The 25,219-nt window shown below is 36.9% G+C and overlaps 1 protein-coding gene across 1 annotated transcript in view; it reads right to left on the bottom strand.

Moving 5' to 3' along the window:
• KIF13B (kinesin family member 13B) overlaps positions 1-25,219 on the bottom strand; it is a 200,211-nt gene that overhangs the window by 16,403 nt on the left and 158,589 nt on the right. The window contains exons 36-37 of the mRNA XM_058720792.1: positions 17,465-17,576; positions 10,842-10,975 (exon numbers count right to left, since the gene is read on the bottom strand). Coding sequence (XP_058576775.1) covers positions 10,842-10,975; positions 17,465-17,576 — 246 coding nt within the window. The remainder of the gene's footprint in view (positions 1-10,841; positions 10,976-17,464; positions 17,577-25,219) is intronic.

Genomic DNA, 25,219 nt, shown 5'->3' on the forward strand with positions numbered 1-25,219 from the left:
AATACAAATAGGTCCTACTCAGTGTATTTCCATGGTTTGACCAGTCCCTAATTCAAATATTTTACTTATTTTGCTTTTTTAATGCTTAGTTTTGAGAGAGACAGACAGACAGACAGAGCATGACCAGGGCAGGGGCTGAGAGAGGGCAACACAGAATCTGAAGCAGGCTCCAGGCTCTGAACTGTCAGCACAAAGCCCAATGCAGGGCTCAAACTCGTGAGCCATGAGATCATAACCTGAGCTGAAGTCGGATGCTTAACCGGCTGAGTCACCCAGGTGCTCCCCACTCCTTCAAATACTTTAGATTCATTCATTCTATAAATATAATCGCTTGTAATATTTTAGTCAGATCCAGTGAAATCTCTTAAGGTCACAATTGTGCATGCAATTTTGTTCCTTGAATATAAATCTCAGTATGCCACTAGGCTCTGTAACCTTAGATGAGGTGTTTAACCTACCAAAGTCTCATTTTCCTCAATATCTCAGTATCTAATATCACCCTCTAACCCTGTGCTCTCCAACATGGTGGCCACTAGCCCATGTAGCTACTGAGCACTTGAAAAGAAGCTAATGTGACTGAGGAAGTGAATTTTTAATTTTACTTAATTTTAATTATTAATATATAAATTTAAAAATTAAAGTGCCTTTGAGTACGTTTAGAACAGATTGGGCACGGGGATCTATTTTGTCTACTTCATGAACTCTAAATGCAGATCAAGTATTTCCGACAAAAATTTAGTATCCACATTGAGATGTGCTAGAAATGTAAAATACACACTTGATTTCAAGAACTTTACAGAAAAAAAGAAGGAAATATCTCAGTAAATTTTTTATACTGATTACAGGTTAAAGTGACAGTATTATGACTATACTAGGTTAAGTAAATTATATTACTAGAATTAATTTGACCTGTTTCTTTTTACTTTTTTAAATGTGCCTGCCAGAAAATTTAAAATGTCACGTGGGGCTCACATTCTTCTATTGGACAGCGCTGATCTAACTTAGCACCACTATTGAGCTAATGCATATAAAATCTCTAGCACGCAGTAAACACTCAGCACATTTGGGAAATACCATGGTTTTCCTAATCACTGGAATTTTGTGGTGTCTTCAAAGATGCTTCTAGCTTAGGTTGCTACAAGCCCAGTTTTAAATAATCAACAATTATATCTGATGTAAAATATAAATCCAAAGATTCTACTTCGTTTATCAGTCCCAAAGCCATTCAGGATACAATATTTTTTTTAATATGAAATTTATTGTCAAACTGGTTTCCAGACAACACCCAGTGCTCATCCCAAAAGGTGCCCACCTCAGTACCTATCACCCACCCTCCCCTCCCTCCCACCCCCCATCAACCCTCAGTTTGTTCTCAGTTGTTTTTTTTTTTTTTTTATGTTTATTTATTTTTGAGACAGAGAGAGAGCATGAACGGGGGAGGGTCAGAGAGAGAGGGAGACACAGAATCTGCAGCAGGCTCCAGGCTCTGAGTTGTCAGCACAGAGCCCAACGCGGGGCTCGAACTCACAGACTGTGAGATCGTGACCTGAGCCGAAGTCGGACGCTCAACCGACTGAGCCACCCAGGCGCCCCTGTTCTCAGTTTTTAAGAGTCTCTTATGCTTTGGCTCTCTCCCTCTCTAACCTCTTTTTTTTTTTTTTCTTCTTCCCCTCCCCCGTGGACTTTAATTCCATTTTCTTTCAAATAAAGAACCTTAGATATCATCAATTTACTCATTCACAAACACATGTCAGGTGTCTGCTATATTCCAATGACTGTGCCAGAAGCTGGGGATATAGGGGGGGCAAAACCACACACAGAGTCCCTTGCTCCTCAGAAACAGGCACGCGGGGACTAACTTATACTCCCATTTAACTTTAATTATATAAAACAACTAAAAGGCCCATTTCTTCCATCAACAAGTGAACTATTTTATCAGAGGGTAAAAGTGAGTGAGACCATCAAAACAGACTTTTTATTTTACTATATTATTTATATATGTGTTAGTTCAACTTATTTGAGGTACTATGTATAGGAAATTTTAAATGCTAGTATTTCTGGAGTTGTGATAAAAGATAGTTTCTTATTTTTACTTTTTAAACTTCCACATGATAGCTATTAATGCTTACTTAAATATTCATGTGAAAAAAACTTACATTTTTTTAAAGGATGTAATATTCACTTCATTAAAAATAATGGTTGTTGGTTTTTCAAGTGTCTATGAAGGACAAAAGGTGTTTACTTAAAAGAGAATATTTGTTAATCTTAAAATTTTAAAAACTGGGTCTAAATGTAGACTATCACCTGTTTGGTATAACCTGTAAGCTAAGAATGATTTTTACACTTTCAAATTATTGAAATAAAAGAATACTTTGTAACATGAAAAAATTATATGAAATTCAAATTTGGGGGTTATAAATAAAATTTTCTCAGAACACTCATTTATTAGAGTAGACTCATTTATTAGAAGTATTATCTATGGCTAGTTTTGACAGGCCTACAAAACCTAAAATAATACTTTCTGGCCCTTAAAAAAAGTTTCCCAATCCCTGATCTAGAGAATCATACAAAAGTATACAATGACAATTTCTGAAAAATGACTGGCAGACTGAGGTCTCTTCAATCAACTTCAGTAATGACTCAGAAACTCATATTTTCACTATTTTTCAAATCAGCTATTATACCTGACTGTGAAGACAACACTGTCAACTCAGTATCTTTCAATACAGTGTCCATACATTTCTGGGGCAAAGATAGGCAGCAAAACATTATGAAAATTTTGGAAAACTGACAGTACTAAAAGTGACTAAGAATTCATCCCTAAAGCAACTGAATGGAAATCATTTGCCTTAAATTAAAAAAAAAGCGGGGAGGGCGCTGGGTGGCTCAGTCAGTTAAGCACCCAAGTTCAGCTCAGGTCATGATCTCACAGTTCGTGAGTTCAAACCCCACATCAGACTCCACACTGTCAATGTGGAGCCTGCTTGGGATTCTCTCTCCCTCTCTCTCTATGCCCCTCCCCAACTCGCACTCTGTCTCAAAATAAATAAATAAACTTAAAAAAAAAGTCTGTACTCCAGAGGCAAACTTGCCTTTATGAACTCAAGAACAACTGAATGTATGATAACATATTCAAATATATTTATTACATGTGGCACTTACTAAATTACAGGCAGGAAATGCAAATATACATTATTTTCTTTTAAGTTTATTTATTTATTTTGAAAGAGAAAGAGAGCGTGCATGCAAACAGGGCAGTAGCAGAAAGAAAGGGAAAGACAGAGAGAATCCCAAACAGGCTCCATGCAGAGCTGGGCTCTGGGCACGATCTCATGAACCATGAGATCATGACCTGAGCCAAAATGAAGAGTCAGATGCTTAACCTACTGAGCTACCCAGGCACCCCTACGTTATTTTTTAAAGAATCTGAACAATTAACGAACACTGAAGGCTGGAAAACAAGATATAAAGCCTTTTTCTTATTTTAGTTAGTTATGGTGATGACAGATGGGGCAGCATTGATAAGGTTTGTTTCATCAAGGAGTCCACGTATGAGTAACCCTAAAAACAGCATCTGTGTGCACAAGGGAAGAACTAGTAGTTGGTTTGTTTTTTCCCATTTTATTTATTTATCTTTTCAGGTTTGCTTATTTATTTTGAGAGAAAGAGAAAGAGCACAAGCCGGGGAGGGGCGGAGAGAAGAGAGAGAATACCAAGCAGGCTCCGCACTGTCAGCACAGAGCTCAACTGGGAGCTCAAACTCACAAACCTGACCTGAGCCGAGATCAAGAGTCAGACACTTAACTGACTGCACCACCCAGGTGCCCCTTTCCCCCCCATTTTATGTGCAGAAGGATTGCTGACACAAAGGATGGAATAACTAACTACACAAGCATCTTTTCAATTAGTATTGGAGATGTGCAGTGCTGCTCTCTCACCTCAACGCTTTGTCCATCCTCCATGCTGGAAACAGTGTTGAAAGAGAAAAAAATATCCCTGTGGTTGACAAGATAGCCCCAAGCAAAGTGCAGGACACAGAAAAGGGACAGACTGTAAAACATAGATAGGCTGAAAATGGGACTGTGCTTTTGATGGTGAAAATTAAACCTGAATATTAACTCTTTAATTCTCCAGATGAACCAGAGGCATCATTTAGAGTCCCAAAGTTTGAAGCACATAAATAGCTTCATCTGAACACAAACTTCTTGATACATGAAAAAAGCTATTATGCCAAATTAATTCAATCTAACTAATTAGAGAGCAGGAAGTTCTTTCAATTATTTTATGTGCTGTCTGAGACACACACTTGAATATGAGTACAGATTTCATTAATTGCAGTTCATTATTTTCCAGATTAGTTACTAAACTTGCATCAGAAGGTCAAAGACAGCAATTTTGTCAGCTGCCACCTCTTTCAGTGCAATATCTTTGCATTTCTGGAACTCAGAAATTGATTACAAACAAAAACAAATCTCCATAAAAATGAGAAACATAAGTCTTTATGAACATGTTCAAACCAAAACATTTTGTACAATGTAAGAATCTTTGTTTTTAAATCTTCAGAGTAAACTATTAACTTCTACCATACAAGAAAAGATCCATGAATCTTTTCAAATACTGAAATATAATGCCAAAAAATAATAGCATCTTGATGTGAAAACCTGCTGACTCCAAAGAACAAGTTAATAAACATTAATCTTTTCGTTAGAGTTTCACCATAGTTGTATGTTTGTATCTTTCCATGAGGGAGAGTACTGAACACTCTTGTTTGAAAATGTCAAGGACACTCTGATTAAAAGTACTTTTCTGAGAATAATCCTGCCTTCATTACACAACTTCTGTCTCTCTTCCACCCTACAGTGAAATTATAGGAATGACGGGTAGAAACAAGACCTATCCCATTCCTCAGTTATTACCTGGACTATTTTTATATTTTCAAAATCTTATTTTTTAAAAAACAGAAGTGACAGCAATTCCATGGTGCTTTTTTGAAGAGAGCACCCTGCTATCTCTAAATCATTCTACTTATTCACAGCTGTTACCAGTCTCTCTGTTAATTTCACCTCTGTCATTCTGCGCCTTCCACCTCCTGCTGTAGCAGAGCCATCCTACACAGCTCTCACCGCCTCAGTGCTGCCGTCCCTTGACTGCTTATACAGTCAGCTCTCTTAGTCATTGTTTGGTCAAGCTATAAATAACTCCTTTAATCCTTCCTCATAAATCATTTCTGACGTTATCCCCTGAAATAATTCCAATTGGTCAATGGATTTCCCATAGTGACACATCCAGGACCAACTGCAGTAATCTAAGCGTGGTCTAATAATGCCAAGGGTGGTGTTCAGGTGAGTCCATGTGAGTTTCTTCATTATTGTGACTATTTCAGAGAAGAACTTTAAGTCTTCAAACTAAACTGGGACAGAAATATAAAAAAGGAAGAAGTTTTAGTATCTTTCATCATAGTTCAGTGGGAAACAGCTTTAAAAATGATAAAAAGAGAAAGTTGGGGGGAATAGAAATAAAATAATATCCTATCATATGTGGTCTATCTGGTTACCACATATTGTTGATACTCAAACCATTGGGGTTTTGGGGGTTTTTTGTGCTGTTGCACATTATATAGCTTCAGCAAGGTTACTATATATTATCTCTACATCTTATGTAGTATTAATAATTTATCCTTTCCCATACTGTAGAATTGATCCAGATTCCTTTTAGGATATGCACTGATTTCTATTTTTCTGGGTTCTATCTTTGATGTTATTCTATAACACACTAAGTTTTTTAGTCTTAGGTATTGATTATTTAATGACTATTTATACAGGCTACTGAAATGAGTGTACTAACAAAGCACTAGCAGCAAATAAAACACAGAATCAAAAGGAGAGCAAGGTTCATGGCATTTGTGTATTTCTTTGCACTACTGGTAAATGTTACCACTAGATAATTCACACAGAGCTATGGCAAAGCCAGGCAGTGAACAGAGTAGTTTAGGAATGTTTGCCAGCATGAATGTGTTTTAGGCTTGTTACAAGACTGGTGATACAGAGAAAGACCACGGACATGGTGTCCCTTCATTTCCATAATGTATCTAACAAAGTCTCCCATGATCTCTTTGGTAGAGAGAGGAAGAAATGTGGACTGCAGATGGTAGTTGCTGAACACGTAAAGCTGAAATATGCTGATCTGTCACCCTGTGACTTGAGGAGTGATCTTTAGTTGCCTATGACAGGGCTCTCTCTTAGGCCCTCTAACGTTCAATTATTTTACTTATGACTCAAATGAAGACAGACTATGCCCTTAAAAAGTTTGCAGAGATAGCTGGATCAAATGTATTTTCTAAATAACTACTTAAGAAATACCTTGATAGGTACCTGGGTGGCTCAGTGGGTTGAGCGTCCAACTTCGGCCCAGGTCATGATCTCGCAGTTCGTGAGTTCGAGCCCCATGTCCAGCTCTGTGCTGACAGCTCAGAGCCTGGAGCCTGCTTCGGATTCTGTGTCTCCTTCTCTCTCTGCCCCTTACCCCCACTCATGCTCTCTCTCTCTCTCTCAAAAATAAACATTAAAAAATTAAAAAAAAAAAAAGTACCTTAATATTCTAGGAGCATTAAAACAAAACTAAGATGAAAAATTTCAGAAATGAATCTAAAGTTCCTTAAGTATTTTTATACATCAGCTAGACAACACAGTAATAAAAAAGAACTGCACTGACAAGAGTGTAAACAAACAAACAAAAAAGGGAATGTTGACTGACCAGAGGCACAACAAGCTAATACTGGCTTTAAAAAAAAAAAAAAAAAAAAAAAAAAAAAAAAGTACAGTCATATGTTGCTTTGGTAGAAGTACATTATTTAGAAGAGGAAGATGATGATTCCACTATTTTCAAGTGTGGGTTTCAAAATACTTCCAGGCTCCCCACTTGAAGCAAGACTCTGACAAGGCAACTGAAGAATGATGGAGCATTTATTATGAGATATAGTGGACTAACCTATAGCTATTAATTAAGTCTAGAGAGAACCTTCTCCTCCCCTCCCTTTAACTCCTAGGTAACACCAGAGGAAACTCTGAGGCAAAAACTGGTTGGAAGGAAGCGGATTTTTTTCCTGGAGGACTAAGAGTTCCCACAAGGAGAGGCAGGACGGATCATCAACAACAGTAAGACCCTCAACTTTATGTATCAAAGCTCATTTCCAAGTGAATGGGATGCCATTATAGTAAAGACTACTATTTAAAAAAAATTGAGGAGCACTAAAGAAGTCTAACCAATACAACATTCTTCTTACTGCTGTTACTTTGAAATTCCATTTGCATTACAGTGCTCCATTTCCAAGGATGAAACACCATTCAGGTGGCAACAATTTAAAACATATTTAAACAAAAGAAAACTCCATATTGGCAATGTCATTTAAAATTGTGCTTTACTTCTCTGAGAGCTTTATCCCAGACAGTCAATAAAAATGATGTGAGCACAACCATCTTTGATCAACTAAGTCCTGATGATACGCTTAAGTTTTCCCCTCCTTTAGGAATAGTTCTTCAGTGGAACTTGTATCAATCTAGGCAAGAAAGTTCATAATTATGTCTTGATATCGCAAATCCCCACTCAGATGTGATTCCCTCACCTCTAAGCTGCAAACATAGTACTTTATACCACTGGATGACACTTGACACATACAAACTATCTAATATTATAATCTGCATATGTCAATGGTCAACCAATTCTAGAGAAGAGCTAATAAACATATAAACATAACAATAACATCCAATGAAGATTAAATATGGTAATAGTATACTAATGTGGTGAAAGCTATTGTTTTAGTTTAGCTGGTCAAGGCCTCTCTAAATGCAAGTGTACTTCCTTAGACTGGCCTATCTTGACCACTCTAAATAGTAGACCACTCTATTAGAGACCTAGTAGCCATGCAAAAACTTTGGGAAAGAGTATTCCAAGTATAAGGAAAGGCAAATGCAAAAAATTCTTGAGACCAAAATGAACTTCATGTGTTCATGAGATTAGGAAGCAAGGGAGGGAGGGAAGGTAGGAGGGAGGGAGGGAAGGTAGGAGGGAGGGAGGGAAGGGAGGAAGGGAGGGAGGGAGGGAGGGAGGGAGGGAGGGAGGGAGGAAGGAAGTTAGGAAGTTAGGAAGGAAGGAAGAAGGGGAAAAGGCCAACATGACTTAGTATGGTGAACAAAGAAGAAATAAAGAGCATAAAGATTAGAAGTCAGGGGAACAGATCATATAGGATGCTGTAAGGCACAGTAAGGAATTTTGATTTTATTCAGTTTTAGTGAGAAGCAGTGGAAGACTTCAAGCCATGAATTTAAGTAAGATTTTGGAAGGTCACTTTGGCTACTTCATGAATAATAGACTTTATGAGGCAAAAAGTGTCAGACAGACCTGTATGTAGGCTGCTGGAATAATCTAGGCAAGAGATGATGGTGGCATGAATGACTGATGAAGATGGAGATGGTCAGAAGTTACTGGATTGGAAGCAGTACCTATAAAATTTTACTGATGCACTCTGAGATATGAGCAACTAGGTGGACATTTGTGCTACATACTGAGATGGATTTGTAGTTTTAAGTAGTTTGTGTGTTGGGAGTAAATAGACTTGTGAGCTGAAACCAACGGTAATGTTTTGGACTTATAAAATGTGAATGCCTAATTGATTTATGAGTGAAAAAGCTTAATGGGTAGTTGGCTCCATGAAGCCCAAGATCAGGGGCAAAGTTTGGGCTGGCGATAGAAATTTGAGCGTTGAAAATGCATAAACAGAGCCATGGAAGTAAATGGGGTGACCCATGGAAAGAAGGCCCAGAATGGAGCTCTGGGGCACCTGAATATTTGCAGCTTGATGGAATAGATGGTCCCAGAAAAGTCAACTGAGAAAAGACTGAGCAGTCAGAGGAGGGGATGCCAGGAAATGTCACAGCACTGAAGCCTAGAGATGCAAGTGTTTCAGGTATGATGTCAAGTCAGATGAGGACTGGAATGGTGCAGGCAAGATTCAGCTCCCTGGTGACCTTCAGGAAAGGTCCTGCAGTGGGGTCGAGCTTTCACAAACCAAACCCCAACTGGACTGTTTAACTCCACCACTAGGCATCTTCATTCAGGCAAGTTTTGTATTTATATTATCATTTATTTATGAAATGTGAAATATCTGGGCTACTCTCTCCAATGCCATTGCTCATATATGCTCAAAAAAAGTAAACCAAATGGACAAATATTACGTAAGGTATCTTTGAAATATCTCAAGATTACCTTCTTAAACTGGACATTACAAAATGCAGTTATTTGCCAATCACTACATTTCTTTCTAACACATTATTGTTCCTCTCATATCCAGAAGAATCAATCATTTACTGGCAAAACAGTAAAAATAATTTATTGTAGCAGGTGATTTGACTTGCAACATCAAAAACTCAAAGTAGCACTGAAAAACTAACTATGACTACAGAGTATGATTCAATAACTTCTAATGCCGTGTCAATTTCCTTTAACTTCTATAACTGTCTTCACCAAATAGCAATTGGAAAATGGTGGTTATCAAACTTTATATTTTGATAAAATCACCTGGGTGCTTATAAATACAGATTATAAAGGCACTCCCAGATGGGGTATGGATTATGAGGTCAGGCTGTTATTGCTTTTTTTAAAGTTACATTCTTAAAAATCTACCATGGAAATTCTGACACAGAGAGTCCATGCATCATACACTACAAACCAATGATGCAGTAACAGAATAATATATACAAATCCTTGGAAAAATCATTTTTGCCTAAACCCCAACCAAGGATTAGACTTGCTATTTCTTTTAGCTCTCATGGTCATAGATTCCTTCAATAACTGTCAAGCACTCCTTATGTGCTTAAATTTAGTTTAAGCATCCAAAATCACGATTTTTTCCATCCAATATGTGTAAATGTCTGTTTAAGTAATGTTTATATAATGCTAAGTTGAAAAAATTATATGTCTATATTGCAGCCTTACAAAACTAATACTACCCCCCTGAATATGCATTCATAAACTCAGAAAATTCTTTTAAATAGTTAAAGGTCTCAAACAAGGACTCACCTGCATTTCTGCAACTTGAATGTTTTAAGTGAATGTGGATAAGCTGATGTCAAAAGACCTATTTCAACAACTGAACTTGCACTCTATGTGTTTTTGAAGGAGTATAAATAAATCCTCATTTATCATTTTCTGCTGAATTCACACCTACATAAGGCTGGAAATTACATTTCCAACAGGCTTCCCATTCACCATCACATAAGAGCAGATTCCTGATTATGTTGAAAACCCTCTAAGATTTTCTTTAAAACTTATTTGAAGGCTGGGTGGAGAGTTTTAAGAAAAAGGGGAAATAAGACAAGTGATCACTTGTAACATTTTAAATGAAGGAACAGGTAGACCACAGCAGAGGAAAAAGAGGTGGAGAGGGAAGGACAGTGATGACATAAAATTGTTTGAAATAAGAAATGAAATCAAGAATTAAAAATAGAATTACATTTTCTGTTTGGCAATACACAAACAACACTAAGTGCACTTCATAAATTTTACTATTGTTGCTCTAAGTAATATTACCATAAATCACATTAGCAGTGTACTCGGCACTTTTTAAAAGCAGAAAGGATTGAGACTGTCAGTAAGTTTCAACAGCTCTGTTACCTCTGAAGAGAGTGAAGGAGAAATTATCACAAGCTTTTACTAGGCCTAAAAAGGCTGGTTCTAAGGCCCCACAACCACTGCTATCCCTCCCCTTCAGCATCAATGCGACGACACAGAGCATCATTCCACCAGGAATTAGGAAATGTTCACCGTTGCTTTCCTGATGCTTTTACCTGATGTACAAGGGGAGACGGCTGCTTGCCCCTTTTCTCATCACGGACAGGGAAGAGCGACTTCAAGAGCTTTGGCATCTGCGGCACAAAGGATTTTACTGGATTCAAGTAGGAGGCTGCTAGGCTACTAAATCCTGTCAACAGTATTGAAAGGAAAAGAGATAAAATGTAAACGACTACATAGACGTTTTCTTTCTTGCAAGTTTGCCAAATTTCATTTGTAGCAAATATAACAATATAAATTATTCAAAAGTATCCTTTAAAAATATTAGAAAAACATAGTATTATTATGGCTCTCCTCAAACAAAATGTTATTTCCTTTTCCAATTAAAATTAACAGCAATTAGGGTAGTCCAAAAACGTTCTAATATCCAGTGTTCCTGTTAGTATCCGAAGGGTAATCCAACCCCAGTCCTGTCACAAATTGGTTCAAGTACTACCTTCTGCCCTAGAATAAGATGGGGGTTTTCATTTTTACATCACACAGCTGGTGACACACACGTACAGCTCTCTATCTAGACTTTAAACTCTTTGAAGTCAGGGACTATGTCTTCTCCAGCTTTAGCTTTTCATACCTACTTACTGAATGAAGATGATGAAATGGAGCTTTTAGGAAGAAGGTGGTGTTTGAGTTGTTTTTACAGGAGAGGGATCAATGCCCTGACCAACCACGTTCTTACTTGCTCTAAATTACCAAAGGCTGGGATCAGACATGCAGACAATATCTATGATATAAAAAGATTTCTCTCCCCTTAGTGAATAAAACTGAAGTTTTAGGAAAATGTAACCTAAGTCACAAACTGTAAAACACTGTATCCACATAATACTTTAAAAACAACAAGCAAGTCAACCTGAGGAACTGTGTGTGATGCTGCCCCAATGGAAGCACACAGCCACCAGCATACCTCTACTCTACACTGGCCCCTGAAATGACTTTAAGTTCATTGGCAATACAGTTGCGACATGGACCCATACAGTTCCAAGGTTTGTAAATTTTACATAAAGTAGTATAATAACTCTAAGTAGACTGAAAAGTAAGGATATTTTATAATCATGAGAGCAATCACTAAAACAATAAAGCAAAGAGATAGCTATAAATTCCAAGAGATGTGTTAAAGCGGATTTCAAAAAAGTCAAATAATTTACAAGAAGGCAAAATTAGGAAAGAGTAGAACAAAACAAAGGAAACCAATAGAAAATAAGTTTGAGATGAATAAAGAGCCAGAAGGACATAATCATCTAAATGCTGAGACCAAACAACAGGGACAATCTAGACTTCTCCCTACAGTTAAATTAACATTCTACACTGAGGAAGACCCTTAATTAAATGAAGATCTGGCCAAAAATCTTTCAAAGGCTGCATATATCACAAAGTGAGACAATCAGATACAAGGTGTCTCTTGAGGTAAGTACACAAAACTACCCTTCCATTTATCCTACCTTCCACCCCTCCCTCAAAATGGCCTGAATCTGTTCAAGTCTGTAGAGCTAACTACCAATTCACAGGAAATACGGTTGATAGAGAACCCTGTTTAAACAACCTCAGGGGGATGGTAACATAGTCTACTGTGCAAAAGACATGGTCTCTTCGGCAAATACAATGGATGGGGGGAAAAAGACAAAGAACATATAGATTAAACTTTAACTCAAGACACATATCAACTCATCACAATAAATGAACCTTACTTAGATTTTCATTCAAAATAACTAAAAGGTATTTTTGAGCCAATTGGAGAAATCTAAATACTGACTAGATATTTGATGATATAAAGGACTTATTTTTAATTTTTCTTAGGAGTGAAATGTTATCAGCTCTAGAGAAATGTTACTGCTCTAGAGACACATGTACAGATATTTACAGATGAAATGGGATCCGGGATTTGCTTCAAATTATCCAGGAGAGGGCTGGGAGATGTAGCAGGAGTAGGGGTACATCAGACTAGTGATGAACTGATCATTCTGAAGTTGGGAGGGCTACCTGAGAGCATATGGTGTTATTCTTTCTACTCTTGTATGTTTGATGTTTTCCATAGTAAAAGGATTCTTCAAAGTGAAGACAAAATAAAAACTTAAAAAAATTTTTTTAATGTTTATTTATTTTTGAGAGAGAGACAGAGCATGAGCAGGGGAGGAGCAGAGTGAGAGGAAGACAAAGAATCTGAAGCAGGCTCCAGGATCTGAGCTGTCAGCACGGAGTCCAACGCAGGGCTTGAATCCATGAGCTGTGAGATCATGACCTGCGCTGAAGTCGGATGCTTAACCAACGGAGCCACCCAGGAGCCCCAAAATAAAAATTTCTAAAGGGTTTGTCACTAACTGATGACTACTAAATGCACTGATGATAGATGTAATTCACAAAAAAGAAACTAAACTCAGAAAGACAGAGTGGGATGCAAGAAGCAATGATGAGCAAAGCAAAGTGGAAAATAATGTAAATCAAGTAAGCATGGATTACAAGCTTTAAAACAACAACAACAAATTTACAGAACTTTAAAACAAGGTATTTCACTCCTAGGTATTAACTCAAGAGAAGTGTTCACAAAAACACTTATACAAGAACAAACTTTATTCACAGTAACCAAAAAGTGGAAATAAGCCACATGTCCATAAATAGAAGAACTAATTAAAAATTGTGACAAATTCAACTGTGATAGTGAATGTTTCTCAACAACAAAAAATAAATTACTGAAGGATGCAACCGTGTGGATAACATGAACAGAAATGTTGAATAAAAGAAGCATAACACAAAAAGAGCATATACTGCATGATGCCATTTGTATGAAATTGTAGAACAGGCAAAACTAATCTGAAGGAATAGAAATCAGAACACTGGCTGATTGTGGAAAGTAGCTGGAGTCCTGTACATCTTGTAAACTTGACTGGTGGGTAGGTTACACAGGTAAATGCATTTGTCAAAACTCATTAATATGACCCATAGTCAAGAAAAAAGCAGTCAATGTAAATAGACCATGAGACGGCCCAGATGCTGGATTTAGCAGATAAATATGTTGTAGTTTTAGACACAGGCCCAAGGAAGTAAAGAAGAATCTGATCTTAACAAATGTATAGGTATAAAATATCCACAGAGAAATTAAAACTTTAAATAAAGAAACAAGTGAAATTCTAGAACTGAAAAGAATAATAACTGAGATAAAATATTCTCTGGATGTACTTAACAGAAGGTTGGAAATGGAAGGAGAAATTATGCAACCAGAAGATATAAGAATAAGACAAAAGGATGAAAAATAAAAATTAAAAAAAAATTGAGCTCCTGTGACCTGTAGGGTAATATTAAACAATCTAATACGTGTAATTTGAATCTCAGAAAGAGTAGAGAAAAATTGTTGGGGGTAAAATGTAATAATAGCTGAACATTTCCCAAATTTGTTGAAAACCACAACTTACAGATCCAAGAATATCAATGAAACACAAGTAAGATAAGTACTAAGAAAACCATACCTAAGTATACCTTAGTCCAAGTGCTAAAAACAAAAATTGAGAGAACTATGAAAGCAAACAAGAGAGTAAACACAGACATATTACATGTAGGAAAAAGAGACAGAAATGATGGCTGATTCTCAGCAGAAAAGGAATCTAAAAGACAATGTAAGATGTCTGAAGTGTTGAAAGAAGCTATCTACCCAGAATTCTCTAGCTAGTGAAAAAATTCTTCAAATAAAGTGAAGTGAAGATAATCTCAAAAAGGAGAGACAGCATTCTTTTCTCTCCAAGAGAACTTCACAATAAGAAATACTATAGGATATTCTTTGGACTATAGAGAAATGATATTGGATAAATATAAGACTTCACGAAGGACTGGATAGTGCCAGAAATAATAAATATGAAGAAAAATATAAAAGATTTTCTATAGTCTTTTAATCTGGCTGTTTTAAAGCAGAAAGAGTAACATCGTAAATGGGTTCATAATGTCTATAAAAGATATAACAACAATAATACAAAATAAGAGGGCTCCAGGAACAGGCAAATGGAATTATACACTTACAAGGTTCTTATATTTGTGCAGTGGGAAGTGATGTATTATTAATTCTAAGTAGACTATGATAAGTTAAGAATCTATACTAGAATCCTTGAGCAAAGACTTTAATAAATAAACACAGAAATACCAAACAGCCAGAAATAGAAATAAAATTAAATACTAAAAAATATTTTTCCAATTATCCCAAAAGAAGGCAGAAAAGAAGTTACAGTGGAAAAATAAAATAAAATACAAACGGCCAAAGAGAAACCAACAGCAATGTAGCAGACATAATAATAATATTAGATGTAGAAGAATTAAATATGCCAAGAAAAAGGCAAAACCTGTCAAGCTAGATTAGAAAATAAGTTAGAGCTAACTATATGCTGACAAGATAGCAAATATTTGTTCATTTAAAGAGCGAATATAGCTAAAATTTTAAAGACTGAGAAAAGGAGACACCATTCAAACAATAAGCAAAAGAAGGTTGATGAGGCTACGTTAATATCAAGTGAGACAGATTTCAAAGTAAGAGAATTCCAAAGATATAAAGGGACATTTAATAATGATAGAAATATCACTTCATTGGGAAAAAATAATGTATATACCTAACAACAAAGTTCCTACAAGAATGATGTAAAAACAGATAAATGAAAAAGTAGGTAATTTTTCATAATCATATTTGGAGATTTAATGCCCTCTCTCAGTGATGGATAGGACAAATAGAAAAAAAAAAAATCAGTAGAAGTACAGACTATTTGAAGAACCGATCTGACTGAATAAGCTTATCAACCACACTGACCTGATATATACAGAATGCTATGCCCTCAAACAGAACAGACCTTCTTTCCAAGCATACATGGAATGTTTACCAAGGTAGAACATAGTCTCAAAAACATTCCAAAAGACTGAAATATTAAAGAGTCTCTCTGATCATAAGGAAATCAAATAAGCAATCTATTAATAAAAAGATTCTCACCAGACATATGAAAATGAATTAACATGCTACCCAATAACTTACGAGTCAAAGAATAAATCAGAGGGAAATTAGAAAATATTTTGAATAGATTGAAAATGAAAGGGGCGCCTGGGTGGCGCAGTCGGTTAAGCGTCCGACTTCAGCCAGGTCACGATCTCACGGTCCGTGAGTTCGAGCCCCGCGTCAGGCTCTGGGCTGATGGCTCGGAGCCTGGAGCCTGTTTCCGATTCTGTGTCTCCCTCTCTCTCTGCCCCTCCCCCGTTCATGCTCTGTCTCTCTCTGTCCCAAAAATAAATAAAAAATGTTGAAAAAAAAAAAAAAAATGAAAGCACCATATTCCAAAATTTGTGAAATGCAGAAAGAAATAGAAATCAATGAAACAATCAAAAATAAAAACAAAATCAATGAAACAAAGTAAACAATGAAGAAAGTAAGACCAACTTTCATTCTGAGAGAAGACTGAGAAAAATAAGACATGCCTCAAATGTACTCAAGAAAAACAGAAAGAAAACAAAAATTATCAAAAATAAAAAGGAGGGGTGCCTAGATGGCTCAGTTGGTTAAACATCTGGCTCTTGATTTCAGCTCAGGTCATAATCTCACAGCTTGTGAGATTGAGCCCCACATCCTGCTCTGTGCTGACAATGTGGAACCTGCCTGGGATTCTCTCACTCTCTCTCTCTCTCAAAATAAATAAATAAACATTAAAAAATTTTCTTAAATAAATAAATAAATAAATAAAAAGAAGGAATATCACAATAGATCCTATAAACATTAAAAGGGCAATAAAGGAACACCATAACATTTACTGAAATAAGAGTAATAATTTAGATGAAACAGAAAATTACCTGAAAAACATAACTTATGAAAACTGACTCACAAAGAAATACAAAAAGTTAAATAGCACTTTATTAAAGAAAATGAAGTCATAATTTAAAAGTTTCCCAAAGAGAAAATTCCAGGCCCAGATAGTGTCACTGGTGAATCCTGTCAAACATTTAAGGAAGAAGTAATACCAAGCTTATATAAAATCTTTCAGAAAAAAAGATGGTAAGGAAATATTTCCCAAGTCATTTTATGAGGCCAACATATTCATATCAAAACCTAACTAAGGCATTATTATGAGAAAAGAGAAGTATTCATCATAGAACATAAACACAAAAATCCTTTACAGAAAGTTAGCAAGTAGAATAAAGAAAATATAAATGATAACACATCAAGTGGTATTTAGCACAGTAATGCAGGATAAATTCAACATTCAAAAATCAATGTAACAACATGTTATAAACCAAAAAAGGGAAAAAATCAGATGAGCATTCACTAGTAGGATAGTAGTTACAGGGTAGGAAATTCTGTTTTAAAATTTGTCTGTTTGTTTATGTATGTTGTGTGTATGTATGTATTTTGAGAGAGACAGAGAATGGGAGCAGAAGAGGGGCAGAGAGAGAGAAGGTGAGAGAGAATCCCAAGCAGGCTCCATGCTGTCAGCACAGAGCCTGATGCAGGGCTGGATCTCACGTACTGTGAGATCATGACCTGAACCAAAACCAAGAGTTGGACGCTTAACCAACTGAGCCACCCAGGTGCCCCAGGAAATCCTGTTTTAAACTACTTCTGAAAGATGCTCAAATTCCATGACAGTGGTTGACAAATGAAAATGTAACCTACCTGGGTCGGGAGAATGGTTATTATGGGGACGGTCTGGGAGAGATGGGGCAACAGGAGCTATCCCTCTGGAAACTGCAGTTTGGGATACATCCTGTTGACTTTCCCACCGGCCCTGTTAAAAACAAAAACAGCAATTTTTATTCAAATCAAATAGTTGACAGAAAAACCTGAAGATATTTAAGAAAAACCTGTTATCATTTCTAAAGCTTTATTCCCTTTAAAGACATGACCGATTTGATTATGTACCTTTCCTCTTGTACTTTCATCTTTATAGTGCAAATTTCCCAAATACTAACAATTCCTCAAATTTGGATCTCCTCTCCAGTTCACAATTCAGTCTCCTCAGCTCTGTCCTAACCGTCTGTCTGTAAATCATGCTGCTTCCCAGGAAATAGAGATACATGAAGACATTCCTTTTGAAAACCTCCCTTACGTTCTGCCTCAGAGAGGCTGTTTCTTTCTGCTCATCTGCTTCAAGATCCTTTCACTTCAGATTCTCAGCTGAGACTGAGGAAAAACTCTTAATGGTGTAGGCTGTGTCTTCTCCCTTCTCCAGGGTGTATCTTCCCATCCATTCACACACCGTTCATGAAAGTAAAAATTCTAGAACAGTATATTACCAAGGCTCTTATTTTCAACACGCATTAAAGTTCCAGTTGAGCACAAATCAAGTAATCACCAGTTCCCAATAATGGAAGTCTCTGGATTAACAAATTTTATTGTACCCTGAACTTATTTTGTAAATCCCCATTAAAAAGATTTCATTGCATAATACAAGAACACCACCAGTTGGGTGATGGATTAATGGTGATATCATCAAAGCACTTTTAACTTCAGTCCCATCTCATAAAGAAATAAACCCCAACCAAATGCTAGAAGTACAACATCCAGTAATGGGGATGAGATGCAAATCTTATAAAAGCTTTAAGTTCCCTTTTGATCCTTTGATAATCACTCTGACTTTTTTTGTATCCAAGTTAAATAAGAGTATTTTACATTAGTTTAAGCTGGTATCCCACAGATGAGTGATGCTAACGACTTTTGAGTTCTCCTTAGTAATCGCCTGCAGAGTGAGTTCTTCACTGCTCCCAAAGATGGATGGAGGTGGAAAGACCTCTAAGGTTTCAGATACGTATTGGAAACCTATCCACTTTTAGCAGCAACCTAAGTACTGATCATAAAATCAATAAGCCCTAAGTGATCTGGATCCTGTTTACCTCTGAGAATGCCACTTTTCCCTAGGAACTCTCTCAGCCCTTGATAGTTTTAAAAAAATGGTATGATGTTTTAGCATTAGGAAGCCAGGAAACAAAACAGACATGAAAAGATGATTAGGGAAACCATGAACTCTGAAATACTTCACTGTAGGAGCATTTGTGTTACTATGAATCACACACTCATTTACATACTTTAATGTTTCGTTAATGTCTTTTGCATTTAAATTTAATTGTCTGTCTGGGAAGCTGCAGCTTTGTGTATTCTGGGACATCACAATCAGGTAGCTGAACACTAAGGTCAATATTCTTTGGAGCTTCTCAGAGGAAGAAAAGCCTCATTCTTTGTTTACAGTGTTAAGCTCATGCAAGGTTGTTTTGAAGACAACTTACTTAATTTGAGAATAAATGTATTTTTGTGTTTCAGATTTCTCTTTCTTGTTTGGCAGCTGACATAGTGGCACTCTGTCCCTTAGGAAAACTAAGTAGCTGATTTGGAGTCAGCACCTCAGCCATTTGGTGTATAATGGTCCAATGACAAATAATGTTGGTGTCCTCTCTTCCCCCAAGGCACACTCGGGGCTCCGCTAGCTTCCCAGGTAATATTTCCCAGCTGGCACCCCCCCACATAATGTTACTAACAAATCAGAATGGAAGCAATAACTTTTACTGCATCATATATTCAAATATCTCAAGTGAGAACATTTGAAAGGACGCACACAGTATATACATACTGCCTTAGCCATACCACTAGCCCTGTCGGATAATGAAAAATGGAAATACATTTCGCTTCATCCATCTACCTTAACCGTCATCTTAACCTTGAGGAATTCCACATGCTAACTATTCCCAGGTCTCACCAATCAAAGGCAGGGACACAGAGATCTGGGGTAGAACAGACGCTGCTTTAGAGGGAACAACAAATTTGGATGATAAACTGGGTACAACACTCCTCCCTCCTCTTTCTGACACCCACAGATCTCTGGGGAAACATTCTACTGAAATCATTCACTTATTCTTTTCCTCCTATAATGCATGTCCATTCTCTTGCCAGAAATGAAACCTGTGGTTCAGTGTGTAACTACACACACTGCCCCCCAGGGAAGGCAATTACTGTCTTTCCAATAAATTTTACATCCCTGGCTGTTCCACAGTTATTCTCCCTTTACTAAAATGTTGGGGGAGGGGGAGAGGTAGCATCCCAGTTACAGATACTTCAGAGGGAGATGAACTCAGGACAGTGAAAAAACAGGACTTGGCCAAACACTAGATCATTCTGATCTCTTAGGAGCTCAGCTCTCAAAATGAAGAAAGTATGTATGTATGTATGTATGTATGTATACATATATATACATAAATACCTGGAATCTAAAAAGATAAATCTGTGATTTTTTTCTAACATTCTACATGTCTATCAAACTTCAGAAATCAGCCAAGATGAGGATATACAAGGGAGAAAACTCCAGTTTTGTTTAAGATTTTTAAACTAGCTTCATACTTATTAGGGATTATTTGTGCTAACAGGCTGAATTCAAAGAAATAAAACCCTATTTGAGACAGCAGTTATGCGTGGCTACCATCATGCTTAAAGACAAAATCAAACAGGGAAAACACAGAGAGGCTCTCAGCTGATTTGAGAACATGCTTAGTTCCTCCTGGTGCACCTAAAATTTCCGTTACTGCTCTTTCCAGACACAAATTCTTTAGGTTTTTCAGAAAGAGGTCTGTTTTTAATCAGGAAAGAGATAAAGAGGTAAAGAATGAGAAGTGCCAGTGACATTACAGGTCCAAAGGTGGCTTCCAATGCAACCAAAGAAGAAATGACTCTTTTTGGCATCGGCCTTTACCTGTGCCACACTAAATCACTGCAGTTTTCAGGAAGGTGAGGCAGCCAAAACACACAAAAATCAGTTTTGTTAACTGAATATTCATTTAGGCATTTGGCTACTGCATCAAAAACTCCAATCAGAGGACAATAAACACAATATCTTACTAACTTAAAAAATATAAAAATTATAAAAAGTATAATTCCATCTAAAATGGCTTTAGAAATATCAATATTTTTAAGTTGACAGTGTTCCTTGCATCACAAAAGGTCTCAGTGCACAGCCAATTTTAGATAGAAAAACAAACAATCTGCTGAAATTAATTCTGCAAGCGAAGTCCATCTTGGTAGACTGGTCATAAAAAGCTTGCTAAGTTTTCATTATATCTATTAAAAAACTGGCTTACAATGACAGTAACAGTAAATAGCAGTAAATAGCAACATCACTGCAATTTTATATCTATAGATAGATAGATGATAGATAGATAGATTTTTTCTATTTCTCAGTGCTCATCAAGATAAGTGTACTCTTAATTCCCTTTATCTATTTTACCCATCCTCACACCCACCTTCCTTCTGGCAACAGCCAGTTTGTTCTCTGTATTTAAGGGTTTGGTTTTTAAGGGTCTTTTTTTTTGTTATTGTTCGTTTACTGGAGGGGAGATGGGTGGGAGATGGGCTGAATGGGTGATGGGTATTAAACAGGGCACTTCTGATGAGCACTGGGTGTTTTATTTAAGTGACGAATTACTAAATTCTACACCTGAAATTAGTATTACACTGTATGTTAACTAACTGGAATTTCAATAAAAACTTGAGAAAAAAAAAATGAATGATTGCTTTTAGGCCCTAAGGTGAACTTAAAAGTTGGGAGTGGTTCATCAAATTCCATTTATCTTTTTAAGATTAATTAGTCCATCAATTCAATCTTGGTGGAGCTCAGTACAGCAATTCCAATTCTAACGTGGAGTGAGCATCAATAATAAGGGCATGTAAAATATGGCGAATTGCAAGTATCATAGGCCAAACTAGAGACTGTTTTAAAAGTAGCTCACCATCTCCTCTCACCTCCCCAAGAGCCCTAATCCTACGAACTCTCTGCCCTTGCCTCCCTCCCACACCGTTTAGTGTCACTTTGTCTGAAATGACTAATCTTTGCCATATCAACTGAAAATTAGGAGGAAAAGGGAGATGTGAACCTCTTCTGTGGCCTCTCCCCGCTTCTGAACATCATTTCATCTAACCTGAATGCTCCCATATTACACAGGGGAAGACAGCACATCAAAGTCTGTGGTCTATAATTCTGATTTCATAATCAAGATCAGAGGGCTAGACACAGAAATGAATGGGACACAGAACCCAGAAATAGGCCCACACAAGTTTGCAAGGTAAATGTAACTAATATTCAAGTATTTCAAAACTCATTTTCTAGCATCTTAAGCAAGCATCATCAACTTCAGATTAAAATTATGTTTCTGACTCAACTCTCTTGTGCATTAAATACTCTCATTGCAAAGAAACCAAGATGGTCCTGCTAAGGAAAGTTCTGTGGTGTCAAAGGAATGCCCCAAGCACTTCTGCCATTTTTTTTTTACTCCTCTTTCCCTGTCCCATGCTCGAGAAAAGGACATCTTACAAGTTCTCAAATATTTATTTATATTATTTGCTTAATATGAATTATTCCAACTTCTCACATTCCAGAGCCTTCTAAATTCAGTAAGATGTCTTAATTCCTGGGCTCTTTTCACAGATACTTTCACAGTCTTAGAATAAGAAACATTTGAAAGGAATCCTACATACTGACTACCAAAGTTATTTTTACAATAAAGAGCCAAAAAAATGATTACAGTGTCAAATTTAGTCATCTTATAAAAGCTACATTTAAAAATTCATTTTTTATAATTTTTAAAAATGTTTATTTATTTTTGAGAATGGGCGAGCATGAGCAGGGAAGGGCACAGAGAAGGAGACACAGAATCTGAAGCAGGCTCCATGTTGTCAGCACAGAGCCCGACGTGGGGTTCAAACTCAGGAACTGTGAGATCATGACTTGAGCCAAAGTCGGATGCCTGACAGAGCCACCCAGGTACCCCTAAAAATTCATTCTTATTCTCAAGGTAAAAACAAACATGATACAAGTTTTAGGTAGTAGGATAGTATTTATATCCCACTCATTAGGAAAACCTAATGGATTAATTACCTCTCCCTGGATATCTGAAAACTGAAGAATGCAGGAAGTTCCCCAAAGAAAAGAAAAGAAGAAAAAAAAAAATGAGTCTGAGATTTTTCAAAACAGTTTCTTTTAGGATTTTGTGTATAAATTGTTATAAATAAAGCAATTGGAGACCTCCTCAAACACTATACACAAGAGAACTCTTCCTACTTAAAAGAGTAGGAAGTAAAATTCTTCACTTCTGTTTTTTAAAGGGTGTTGAATTTTGACAAATGTTTTTCTCTGCTCCTATTGAGATTTTCATACATACATGTTTTATACATGTTATATATGCTTTTTAATTCTAATTTATTTTTTAAATAGCTAATATGTTCACATGATCCAAAAATCAAACAATAGAAAAAGGCATCATGACAAACCTCCTACCTTTACCCCTACCTGCTCTTCCCCACACACTTCCACCCTCTCTCCAGGCAGGTAAATAATGGTATTAGCTTCTTATATATCCTTGTAGGGTTTCGTAGGCATATGCAAGCAAATCTATACACAGTCACACACGCTTCTCTCCTGTCCCTTTTGTAATACAAATGGCAGCAAACTATTCTGCACTTAATTTTTTTATTTTAATTTTATTTTGATTTTCGTGAACATACAGTGTAATATTGGTTTCAGGAGGAGAATTCAGTGATTCATCACTTACATACAACACCCAGTGTTCATCACAAGTGCCCTCCTTAATATCCATCATCCATCTAGACATCTCTCATCCACCTCCCTCTATCTGCTCTGTTTGTTTTCTATCATTGTGCGCCTCTTATGGTTTGTTTCCTTCTCTCTTCCCTCCCTTCCCATATGTTTATATGTTTTGTTTCTTAAATTCCACATGAGTGAAATCATATTGCATTTGTCCTTCTCTGACTTATTTCACTTAGCATAATACACTCTAGCTCCGTACACATTATTGTAAATGGCAAGATTTCATCCTTTTTGATGGCTGAGTAATATTCCATTGTGTATACACCACATCTTCTTTATCCATTCATCAGTTGATGGACATTAGGGCTCTCTCTGTGGTCTGGCTATTGTGTGTGGTTTTTTTTTAAGTTTTTTCTTTTAAGTTTATTTATTTTGAGAGAGAAAATATGTACACGTGTGAGTGCGAGAGAGTCGGGGAGGGTCAGTAAGAGAGGGAGAGAGAGAGAATCCCAAGCAAGCTCTGCAATTCACAAACCATGAGATCATGACCTGAGCTGAAGTCAAGAGTCAGATGTTTAACTGACTGAGCCCCCCAGGTCCCTCTCAGTTGGCTACTGTTGATAATGCTGCTATTAAACCTGGGGTGCATGTACCCTCTCAAATTCGTATTTTTGTATCCTTTAGGTAAATACCTAATAGTGCAATTGCTGGATTATAAGGTAGCTTTCTTTTTAGTTTTTTGAGGAACCTCGATACTGTTCCCCAGAGTGGCTGCACCAGTTTGCATTCCCACCAGCAGTCTGCACTTCATTTTTAATCATTAGGTATATCCTGGTTATTTTTCTATATTAGTACCTGGAAGGGCTCCTAATCATTCTTGCAGCTGCATAGTATCCCATTTATTTATGTGTGTGTGTGTGTGTGTGTGTGTGTGTGTGTGTGTGTTTCGCACGTGCATGCACATGTGCAGCATGTGCCCAGATAAAGTGTATTTAACCAGACCAAACCAATGGACATTTGCATCCAATCTGCTGCCATTATAAACAAAGTTTCGTGGACACTCTTGTCCATATCTCACTTCACATGTAGGTAAGCACTGCTACTGTGTAAAGGGATTCTGGTATTTTGTATGTCAATTAGTTAAAGCACCACCCAATCTTGAGGAATTCTATTATGGGTAGTGTTAAAAACAGGTTTTGAATACAAGGCCAATGCTGCATTTGAAAATGTTTTCCATTGTTTCCTTTAAAGGCCAGAGGGAGAGCCTCTGTTCTTTGCTGCTATTAGCAGGGAAAGGGTTTTGTTTTTGTTTTTGTTTTCTCGCTAGCAAGAAAATATAACTTTAAGAATATTTATTTTTCCTAAAAATCTTTTAAGAAGCTCTGCTTTAGATGATACAACTACTGAGGAACCCCTCCTCTGAAAATGGGGCAGTTACTCTGTACTCCCTTCTGAAGTGAGCCTAGAATCGAATCCTCTTTGCTCTATATTCTTTTCACTTAGTTTTCTAGCATCACGGATATAAGCCTCTATCAGCTGAATATCCTTACCCATTCAACAGGTCCATCCCATAAAAATCAGTCTTAGAAACAGTTTTCTCCTCCCTTTCTCCTAGTGAAAAGCAAAAGGTCTCTAATTATGATGTATGGACATTTCATGCAACCTAGCGAGAAGTCCCAGGATGCCCACAGCAATGAGATGGTGACTAAAGCCCAGCTACACCTACTAACCTCAGGGCCCAGGGATGCCAAGAGTCAAAAAGGAGGTAAAATAATAGCTTCACAGCTGAACTGGGAGCAAAGTTAGTAATGGCAAGCTGGCACCTTCCGTTTTCCCTGACAATACTT

The sequence above is a fragment of the Neofelis nebulosa genome, chromosome 3 (genome assembly GCF_028018385.1).
Source record: "Neofelis nebulosa isolate mNeoNeb1 chromosome 3, mNeoNeb1.pri, whole genome shotgun sequence".
NCBI classification, from domain to species: Eukaryota; Metazoa; Chordata; class Mammalia; order Carnivora; family Felidae; genus Neofelis; species Neofelis nebulosa.